Genomic DNA, 12,231 nt, shown 5'->3' with positions numbered 1-12,231 from the left:
AATATTTTGAGATATGATATGACCGGAGCAGGCAGAAGACAAAAGTCTTATCATCTAGCCCCGTTGTATCGTTAACACTATCATAAATCTATCATAAATTTTTACAATATCAATAAAATAATATAAATACTTTTAAATAAACATTTTACATTTTTTTATACATAAAAAAAAGAAATATTTATACATTCATAAAAATATATATGTATAAAAAAAAAAAATAATAAATAAATACAAATTTAAATAAATAAGCAAAAAAAAATATATGTTTTACTTTTAAGCAAACGAAAGAAAAGTTAAGAATTGAAAAAGAAGATATTAAAAATAAAATAGAATTTGAGATATGTCATAATCAAGTAACTGTTTTTTTAAAATAACTTTGAAAGTTTGAAGTGAAATTAAAGTTTTACTTTCAATTGGAAGGAATGAGTTCCACAAATGTGGCCCTCGGTATGCTATTGAGAAATTAGACTGTTTTAATAAGGTTTTTGGTACCTGATAGTTATGCAATGAATGTTTTGTTTGATATTTATGATTTATAATAACAAAAAGGTCGTCAAAAATATTTGGCAGCATACGATATTTAAATCTAAACATGAATAAAAGAATACTGTAGATATTTAATTGATAAACATTAAGCACCCCAAGCTTTTTAAGCAGTGGATTGGCACTGGTGTATTTATTAGCATTTAATATAAGGCGGCTAGCTTGTTTTTGTTTATTTAAGATACGCTTTAATTTTGATGGATAATTGCTGGCCCACGCAATATTACAATAACTGATATAGCTATGGATAAACGAAAAGTAGATAAGTTTTAAGCAGTTTTTATCCAACATATGTCTTGTCTTGTACATAATTCCAATACTCTTTGAAATTTTATTTTCTATTAAATTAATGTGGTCTTTCCAACTTATTTGTTCGTCAAGTAAAACGCCTAAAAATTTAATGCAGAATGTCCGTTGTAAATTAGTTTTTTCTATTGAAATATTTGGGAGTTTTAGGGGCAAATTTTCAGATTTGGAGGGTTTAGAAAAAAGAATATATTTGCTTTTAGTTTTATTTAGAGAGAGTTTGTTGGCTTTCAACCATTCATTGAGGTTGTCAAGCTCACGATTCATAGTGATAAAGATTGACTCTATGTTTGAGTGGGTATAAAAAACCTGAGTGTCGTCAGCAAAAAGATTGAAATTTAATACACTAGAAGATAAGTAAATATCATTTATATAGATAATAAATAATAAAGGCCCTAGAATAGATCCCTGTGGAACTCCGCAAGAAATGTTTTCTAGTTTCGTACAGGTTTTGTCATAAGATACACATTGTTTGCGATTATTAAGATAGGAAAAAAACCATTTATAATTATTATTTTTGACACCATAATTTCTGAGTTTGTAAAGAAGAATAGTATGGTCCACAGTATCGAAGGCCTTTGAGAGGTCAATAAAAACCCCAAGAGTATATTGGTTGTTTTCAAATCCGTTTAAAATTTCTTTAACAAATTTAATTACTGAATGTTCTGTCGAGTGCCCTTTTCTAAATCCGTACTGATTATTATTAAGCAATTTATGTTTTATAAAATAATTGTATAGCCTATTATGCATTATTCTCTCTAAAATTTTAGAAAAACATGGCAGTATTGAGATAGGTCTATAATTAGATAATTTAGAAATATCACCGTCTTTAAAAATTGGAACTACTCTTGCTAGTTTTAAGAGGTCAGGAAAAATACCATTATTAAATGAAAGATTAAAAATAATTAGTAAGGGTTTTTCAATAATATCAAAAACTTCTTTAACAACCCTTGGGCTTATGTCATCAAGACCTGAGCTTTTGTTTGGTTTTAACATATTAAAAGCAAACCGAAGTTCATCAGGAGATACTTCAAGCTCATCCATCACACAGTCCTCTTCTTTAATATATGATTTAAAATTTTTATTTCCGGGAGTTATTTTATTTGCTAGGTTTTGACCGACGTTTATAAAATAATTATTAAAACTCTCTGCAATAACTTTTCGCTCATTAATTACTGTTCTTTCATCTTCAGTGTATATATATTTTGGTAAAGTATTACCATGATCTTGTTTATTTTTTCCTATCACTTCCTTTATTATATCCCAAGTTTTTTTGTTATTACCGATATTATTTTGTAGTGATTTTGAGAAATAATTTTTTTTAGCTTTCTTTTTCAGGTTTTCAAACAGGTTTTTGTAAATTTTATATTTTTTTTCGTTTTGATAAGTTTTATTTTTTAAGAATTTTTCATATAGTCTTTGTTTTTTCTTTGAAGATTTAATAAGCCCTTTTGTAATCCAGGGACTTTGCAGGTTTTTAAGCTTAGTTTTTATTTCCTTCATCGGAAACGCTTTGTTGTAAGCATTAATGAACTCATTGTAAAAAAAATCATAAGCTATATTAACATCTTTGCAATTATTGAGTTGTTTCCAGTTTACTTTGAGTAAATAATTTCTAAACGCCTCAATATTAGTTTCATTAACCTGCCTTTTTACCTCCCTTTGTACTTTGCATTTTTTTCCTTTTTTAAAAAAATCCGAAATGAAAAAGATTGGAAAGTGGTCGCTTATATCGCTTTTTATGATTCCGCTTTGAATGTTGCATGTTGTAAAGTTGTTAGTAAAAATATTATCAATGAGAGATTCTGTTTGAAGAGTTACGCGAGTAGGTTTGTTAATTAAGGGAATAATGTTGTACTGAAAAAGAGTGTTTGAGAAACGTTTTACATCGCTATCAGTTTTAACATTAAGAAGATTTAGGTTATAGTCTCCCGTGATGTAAATTTGTTTGTGCTTTATTTTTTTTAAGTAGCATTTTAAGTGTTTTAAAAAAGATTTCTTATTTCCGCAAGGCGGTCTATACAAAGCAGTTATTAAAATGTTTTTTTGATTATTGTGGTTTAATAATTCGATAGTTAGAAATTCAAAGTCCGCGTTTTGAATACTTAAAATTTCTATTTTCTGAAAATGGATTGAGTCATGAACAAAAATGCAAACACCACCACCAATGCCACCACCTCGAGTTTGGTGGATTGCCTTATAACCTGGAATTTGAAAATTATTTTTTTCATTTCTGCACCATGTTTCTATTAAGCATATTACCGTAAACTCAGAGTTTATATTTTTAAGCATTGATTTAAAACTTTCAAAGTTTTTGTTCATACTACGAATGTTTAAAGTTAGAGTTGAAAATAACATTTGTGACGCATTCATGAGGTTAGATACTTCCTCAATATCAAAATAGTTAGAGTTGATTATGACGTCCTCAAAAAAGTTTACATCTGGATCATTATCATTATTCAAAAGAAGTGTGTTTTGTTTATTAAAAATTTCTAAAAGATTTGTTACGTTTGATTTGTTAACCATTTTAATTATTATAATATTTAAAATTAAGATTAAAAATGATTAGATTTCTAGCTATATCATTTTGAATTATTATAAACATTTTTTAAAATAATAAGTTTGTCATACCTGACGATTACATTTTCTCCATTTAATTTCCTCACTTTCGCTTCAGAAAATAACTTCCTTCGTATTCTTGCCGTCTCTTGAGAGAAATCTTCATTCACGTAAATATTCAGACCTTTGAGTTTTCTTGTTTCTTTTAGAATGTTTGATTTATCTTTAAACCTTAACAACTTCAATATAATGGTTCGGGATCGGGCTTCTTTTCTAAATCCAACTCGATGCGCTCTTTCAATTTCGACTCCTTTTACTCCTAAATTTACACATAATAAATTCTGAACCTTTTGTTCAGTTTCATCCCAAATTTCGTTGATATTTTCAGGAATTCCGTCTATCCTTAAGTTATTACGCCGCGATCTATCTTCGGAGATTCTGCATTTTTCGTTTAAAATTGTAATATTATAAGAGCTTTCAAGTTCTTTAGAATCATTAGCAGCTTTCACCTTTTGGTCGATTAAATGTTCGTGAAAATTTAAGCTTTCTTTTAAGTCTTTTATATCATTTTCTAGCAAGTGTATTCTTTTAGTGCAATCCAATGTTTTTGTTTCAATATCATCTAGGCGTGTATTGATTATTTTTAAATTATCGCTAAGTAAGTCCACAAATACTTTTTCTTGTTCTTTAAATAATGTTTGTATTTCTTTTTTGTGCTGAATGAACATATCTTTTATTTCGGATAAAGTAATCGCCATTTTTAATTTTTTTTTTCTTTCTTTTTTGAGCTGTTAGAATTACGTCTGTTCACCACGGCGGTCGAGTTCAAAAAATAATCTAGATAATCTAGATAGAGATAAGAAATTAATGCTAAGTAGAACCTTTAAATGTATTTAAGGATTATCAAAGCCTAGGGTAAATGTGATAATAGTAAAAGCATGTGAATTATACCGTATGTTTAGTTATAAAGTTGGGTCCATTTGTAAAATTATCAGAAGAAAGTTTTGTCGCTCCTCTTATTTCGCGTGGTTTCATAGATCTACTTGAGTGATTAGCACAAATTTTACACCAAATGAAATTAATGTAACCGATTCCGTCTTCATTAACACTTTTCCAGCCAAACATATCTTTGAAATCCCACTTATTAAATACGCTTAGCTTAATCTTTGTATTTCCTATTGTTGCCATTTTAGTTTTTCCATTTTTAATGCGTGTTTATACATTAAAGTGTTCTCTTTTTCTAATAGTTTACACGTGTTAGTAAAATCTTCTGATTGGTTTAAAGGAATGTCAAAAATATCTTTTATTACGTTTATTACTAAAATTCCATCAAGGAAAACGCTATAAGATGACATTGCACTATTAATTTGAATAGTTCTACTTAGCAAAAACTTATGCAAAAAAATATTTTTCAGACACGTAAATAAATCATAAAAGTATTTGACAAAGAAAAGATTTGTTGCAATATAAAAACACGCCTGAAAATTATTGGCGAGCACTAAAAAAAGCACTGACCAAAGTATTGGCGGGCGTGTGGGCGAGCGCAAAAATGCATGAGCGCGATAGCGCTCGCCAAACGGAGAAGACTAAAAGCCATTTTAATAAATAATCTTTACTTGCTTATTTTTTGTGCATATAATTAATAAAAATAATTAATATTAAAAAATAATTTTATGAGAAAAATTTTAGATAAAATCAATTTTAACCAAAGGATAATTTGCTTTCTTTCGGGGCAGACTACTTCTACTATTTCAAGGTATATGAATGAAAAAAAGATACCTTATATAGCTGAATTTGGGAATAGACAAAAGAAATATTCCTATGAAGAAGCTAGAAAAGTAACAAAACATTTTGTTGCAGATTAGCTAGGAGTAAGCAAAAAGGTTCAAGTTTTTTTCAATTTTAAAGGTAATACTGGTAAAACAAGCCTTTGTCACCAAATAGATGTACATCTTTCATTACTTGGTTTTAAGGTTTTAGCGATTGATTGTGATCCTCAGTCACATTTATCTTCATCCTTAGGCTTTAATGAATATTCAGAGGATTTAACCTTTTTTGATGTGCTAATTAACTCAGTTTCTATTCAAAATACAATACAAGAGGTTTATCCTGGATTAGATGCTATTCCATCTAATTTATCCATGACAAAAGTTGAGATTCCACTTGCATAAAGATCAATTCGAGAAAGATTATTAAACAAAACTTTAGAGCCTTCGACTAAAATTTATGATTATATATTATTAGATACCAACCCAACTATCAGTATTTTAAACCATAGTGCAACGTACGCAGCAGATATATTAAATATAGTGTGTGAAACACAGCCTTACAGCTTAGAAGGTTTATCTATGCTTGTTCAAGAAATTGAAAATTTTTCTGATGAAACTGAACAAGATGTAGGTTTTTGTATTATAACAAATAAATATGAATCAAAAACAGTAACTTCTCAAGAAGCGCTGGGTTTTTTACGTCATGATTATAAAGAAGCTGTAATGGATTCTCTTGTGAGAAAATGTGAAGATATTAATAGATCAGCTCAAAGAAAAAATCCAATTCATGAATTTTGTTCCATAAAATCAATGGCATTAGAAGACATAAAAGATTTAGCTAATGAAATATTGCAAAAATCCACAGTTAAATTAGAGCAAAATGCAAAGTAGGTATAAATTAGAATTGAAAATGCTAAAATACGCACTCCTTCTAATATTGAAGTAAAAAGCAAAGACAAGTCACACCCTAGTGTATTTACTGATAAATATAGAGGTAAATACTATAATATCAATGTCGATAAATTAGCACCATTTCATAAACAAGCTTGACAAAATTTTGATTAAGATGATTTGCAGCAAATGGCTGAGACAATAAAGTCTCATGAAGTTAGGCAACCTCTAACGATAATTTCTAAAGAAGATAATGATGGAACATACGAAATAGCAAGTGAAGAAAGAAGACTAAAGGCAGCCATTATGGCTGGTTTAAAAGCCGTTCCTTGCATTATTATACATGATAAAAAAGCAGCTATTGAAATAGCATTGATTGAAAATGTACAACGTAAGGATTTACATCCTCTAAAATTAGCTCAAGCCTATCAACAATTATTAGACGAAGAAATTTGTGCAAATCCAAATGAAATTGCTAAGAAATTAGGCTTATCAAGATCATCTGTTTCAGAAACAATGAAATTGCTAACCTCACCAGAAAATTTAAAAGATCTTATTTTAAAAGAAAATATTATTAATAGAGATTTGTTCAGGGAAGTTTTAGAAGAATCTGATTTATCACAAATGCTTGGTTTATTAGAAAATGCCAACTACCCTGCTAAAGAAGCTTCCAAAAGAGTTAAAAGAAAAGTTTCATTGAAAGTTGTTCTGAGTAACGGTCAAATCTGTATTGATACAAATGCATTAAGTAAACTTTCAAAAGAAGATAAGAAAACATTAAAACAAGAATTATTGAGTATATTACAATAGATGTTCGCGGTCGCGAACATCTAACGTAAACTTTTATTCCCAACTCATCCATAATATAATATTTGTTCGCGATCGCGAACATTTTTATTTTTTTTTAACAATATATGTAAACTAATTTATAATTAGTTATTCGTGTTAGAATTGTCATTTGAGTTTTTATATACGACTTGTTTTGTAATTAAATGATAATTTTTACTTTTTACTACTAATATGTTTATGCGCAAGTTATTATAAAAATCTATTTTATGAATTACACATTTAATGTATATATTCGAAAATCAAATAAATATCTTTTTCTGTAAAAAATAATGTGCGCGATCGTGAACAGTTTATACACATTTATTTATATTATTTACAAACCTAATAAAATGTTAAAATAACTACCAAGTTATTCCACGTTTTTATTTTTATCAAATATTTAACTTCCTGATTGTTTTTATCTTCTAATGGTTGTTTTACCTTTAATTTTAATGCTGATGATTTATAAAACTAACTCTTAAAAGGTTCACACTTCTAATTTGATAAAATGTTATCAATCACTATAACTTATCAGAAATGGCATAATTAATGGTCAATTATGTTTTAGAAAAAATCAGAATTAATTAAACTAGCATTAGGTGAATATTTTTTCATTAGCTATAATATTGGTTCAACCAGGCTATTTAAATGCTTACTGCCAAGCCCAAGATTGATATTATCGCACACTTTGGAATTAAAAATTATTTACCTCTAATAACAAACTTGCTTACATATATGCTTGTGTATCTAACAACTTAAACCATGTCGAGTTTTTAATGATATGCCACTAAGGTTTTGTGTAATAGGAAGCGATAGTTATTGGCAATTATTTTAAGGAAATTGTATTTAAGTTGTGAAATATGAATTTATAAAAAAGTAGTAACATCGCACATACATTTTGCATTATTTAAGGGCATTCTTTTAATAGATTAATAGGTTAATTCAAGGCGAGGAGGGGACTAAATTTAGCATTGCATGTAGATATTGGCCGCAAACCTATTTTATCTTATCAAAAACTATTATTTTTGTAATTTTATTTTTTTACATAAAGATTATTGAGATTAATGATATAATAACAACCCAAGGTTGCTATCATAAGAATTCTTCTTGTCCATAAGGTGCTTAATTATATCTAATTAAAAAGACTTAGAAAGTTATAAAAAAATCTTACATAATTTTACTATAGGATTATTTTTAATCACTGGTTATTAAATAATTTATTAAACACTCACCATTAAAAACGAGGCTTAAGAAAATTTTTTGCTACGTATATGGCATTTTTATTTTTAACATATTGTCCAATGAAGAGCGTAGCGCAATTTATTCAAAAAATAGAATTTACTAGTACTCACGTTAAAGTAATTGATGGCAACACTACTAAGATAGATAAGCCTAAAATCAGGCTACAAGGAAATAGATGCACCTGAAATAAATCAACATTGCGTACTTAAAAAAAATGAAACTATAGAACAGGTTTATTTAGGATATACAGCTAGAAATAAACCAATCAAACTTAATAAATGGTAAGAAGGTCTCTTGCACAAATAAAGGCTTTGATAATCATGGGAGAATATTATCATATTGCTATGCGGGTGGTATTAGTCTCAACAAAGAAATGGTTAGAAAGGGTTATGCTTATTCCAATAAATACTATAATACTATGTTTATATTAGATCAATTACTAACAAAATTATTTAAAAAAAGGCTTATGGCAAGAAGAGCGGTTTGATTCTCCATGGGAATGGAATAGGCTAAAGGTTAATAATTACCCTTCTTATGCTTATCATTTAGATATTTAATACCGTGAGTTAAAAAATATCAATATATTTTACACTATTAAAAGAGATAATTGATTAGTTGTAATAATAGATAAAAGAGTAATTAATACTAAAAATTGAATACTTAAAAAATTTAATTGATCATTTTTCTAAAAGCCAAAAAATATTTAATAAAAAAGCCATTAAAACATTTAATAGTACATTTACTAAAATTGTCGTAATAACCGTATTATAATCGCATTTATTAGGGTCAAATAAAAGATCAACTAATATTTCCATTAATTGTGCTACTCTATAAAATAATATTTTATCTAAGAAATAATAATATTTTATGGAGTAGCACAATTAATGGAAGTAACTATATAATTTTAAAATCCTTTTGTAGTGGCTTGCGTCCATAAATCAGGAGCATTAATTACATGTAAATGATAATAATAATTCGCCTAAATGGCTTTGTGTTTATGGAAACTAAAGACAATTTTTAACATAATTTATTTACTATCTTGTTGTTAACAACTCAATTATTCATTGAGCTTCTTTATTATCTTATCTGATAATGAATATTTTATTAATTCTTGATCAAAGCTTTGTATTTCAAGGTTATGTAATCGTGCTTTAGAAGCGATTATACAATCTACGATATTGAGGTTAGTTTGGGTATATATGGAAAGACTATTAAGTAACACTTCCTTTTCATTATTATAAATACCTTTATATGTTAGCATTCCACTTAAAGCTTCTTTAACTTTATACTTGGGTATTTCATAAATTTTAGATAATACCAAAACAACTTCTGTAAAAACTGTTTGTTCAAGATAAACATTTATTTTGCCAAGTTTTACTAAATCAAAAAAATCTTTTGCTATTTTATAATGTTTGGGGTGATCATTAATTAAATATCTAATTATTAAATTTGTATTAATAATTTTTATATCCATTTTATTCTTTTATAAACAAAGGTTTAGTAACTTGATTTTAAGCCTGTGCTCTAATATCATTAAAATTGTTTGATAAATTTTTTTTACCAAAATCTGTTAAACTACTACCTACATCTTTTACTGGAATCATTCTTACATCATTATTATTTACTATTTCTAGTTTAACTATTTTGCTTCCTAAATGTTATACGAATTCTTTAGGTATGGCAATCTGATTCTTACCAGATATTTTAATAGATTTTACTTACAAAATATTTCTTATTTAATTATTATACCTTATTTTATAACAATTATAACTTATATATATATACAATAAATAAATTAAATATTACTATATAAATAAGTAAGTATATAATAAGTAGTAAGAAAAAATGTAAATATGCGTTTTCATTTTTAATCTAATTGCTTACGGTATCTTCAAGTTCTTCATGACTAACATTTGTAAATGATAATCTTAAGCGCAAGTATTTAAATATAAATTGTTATAAGCAATAGCTGGTCCCTTATCAATTGTAAGCACAAATTCAACTTTTGCTAACTCTTTTATTTTAGAATATTTCTGTGCTAAGTTACGACAACCAAGTTAGATTTTTACATCAACTCCTCTTTGCTTAGCGTTAATTAAAGTATCTATGATTTGAGGATGAGTAAGAACGTAAGCTTGCATGTAAATTGTATTTTTATCATGAATTATTTGCTCTGCAACCATCTTGCCCACAATTTGCACGTAGTGGAGTAAAACAAAGTCTTGTCTTAGAACTATTTAACTTGCCAACAGTAGATCGCTATGATAAGTAGCGCCTATACCTAATTTTAATATGATTAGTGCTTGACCAAATTTCTTAATTTAATACTTCTAAGTATAAATATTAATAATATATTGTTCAATTGCTTTTGTTAATTATCTCATACTTATTTTCTTCTACTTGTCTTACTAATATTGTCTCATAATAATCTTCATTAATTCTAATTACATCAAAATATTTATTATAATCTTTAAATAGTCTAGTCGATATAGACTTAAATTTTATAATATAGAGCTAATTAAACTTTTATTTAAATAATTTAGAAGTTAGAATAGTTTTTATTATTAAGATTAATAGTATTAATTTATACAATAATTCTAAATGTTTTTGTTGCATGGTAAGTCAAGTACATAGTATATAGCCTCGGCATATTTTATAATTAAGAAATCAAATAGCGATTTCGATTACTGTATATTTTGCATACATTGAAATAATTTTATAAATTTAATGTAATTTAGCACTTTTTTGGAAATTTACTATTTCAAGTTTATTTCCATATAGCTATGGCAACTAAAAATTGACAATAATAGAGCTAATGAATACTATTTTAATTCATAAGCAATTACTAAATTAAAATTTTTATTATAATTTATTTAAAAATCTAAAGAAAGTGCAGGTCATTTATAAGCTGTAAATGATTATATTAAAAGGTTCAAATGCATAGATGATCCTAAGAATTTAACAATATAAAGAAGAATAAAAATGAGTAAATCTAAGTATAATGTTCCAGGTGATGGAAATTGTTTATTTAATTCTCTGTTTATTACATATTTAGATGCTCATGATGGTAATTATCCTCAAACTTCCGATGAAGAATTGAAAAATTATTCAACAAAATCTTTAACGGTAGATCAATCAGCTGTAGAAGTTAGTGGTAAAGAAAAAAAAGAAGAGTCTAGTATTGATGAAGAATTGCCCAAAAAACTTGCTTCTTTATCTTTACTAGATCAAGGAAATATTGCCAATAATCCTTATTATTTTCCAAGATGTGAATATAAGACCAGGTTTAAACATACCAGTGCTTTTGATATGAAAATTAAGGAGTATTGGGGCACTTACTTTCGTTCAACAAGTCGTGGTGGAAATGCAGATAGATTATCAAAACTTAAAGACAAAGCTTATAGGAGTAATTATATTAATGCTAAAGGAACCGCAGCTAAAACTGGTGCTTTTCATAGCCCTTTTGATTATCAAGAATATGCTGGAATTTTATATAGTACACCTGAAAAGGATAGAATTGTTTTAAACTACGAGCGTGTTAAACAATATCTTTACAATGAAATACTTCTGTATAAAGGAAAAATTTGTGGAGAGGTAGTAAGAAATTTTAATTTGAAAACTGAAGATTGTAAGCTAAAATTAACAGGCATAATCCCTTATTATAAGAATGATTATCCTTGTATTATAGTCAGTATAATAACTCCAATACTTAAAAACATTGAAAGTAAAACAGAAAAAGGTGGGTTATATAAATTAATTACAGCATATTTTGTTGCAATTACTAATCAAATAGCTTGGAGAAAAAATGTGCCGATAGAGTTAGTTCTACGATCTAGCTTTGGGCATAACCTACCAAGTGTTGGTGATACAGGAGATAGCTTCAGAATCAACGTAGGTCTTGTGCCAATTATATATACAGAGGTTTTAGCTGAAGGATTAGTAAGTTTATGGGATAAATTTTTATCGCCTTTACTTGAATCAGGCTGTAGCTTCAAATTAGGTATAGAATCAATAAAGCTAAAATTTATAAATGCAGAAATTGATAGTTATAATGATGCAAAAAAAAAAATGACTATGAAAAGCGGCAAGCACA

General features: G+C 27.2%; 1 protein-coding gene across 1 annotated transcript; it reads left to right on the top strand.

The window, feature by feature from the left end:
- Positions 1–6,257: 6,257 nt before the first annotated feature.
- Positions 6,258–6,878, top strand: LOC136078551 (nucleoid occlusion protein-like). The gene has a single exon (XM_065794328.1). The coding sequence runs from the start codon at positions 6,258–6,260 to the stop codon at positions 6,876–6,878; it is 621 nt and encodes a 206-aa protein (XP_065650400.1).
- The last annotated feature ends 5,353 nt before the right edge of the window (positions 6,879–12,231 follow it).

This window comes from Hydra vulgaris, chromosome 03, assembly GCF_038396675.1.
Source record: "Hydra vulgaris chromosome 03, alternate assembly HydraT2T_AEP".
In the NCBI taxonomy this organism is placed as follows: Eukaryota; Metazoa; Cnidaria; class Hydrozoa; order Anthoathecata; family Hydridae; genus Hydra; species Hydra vulgaris.
The sequence above is the reverse complement of the archived record's forward strand: the minus strand, read 5'-3'. Positions and strand labels throughout refer to the sequence as shown.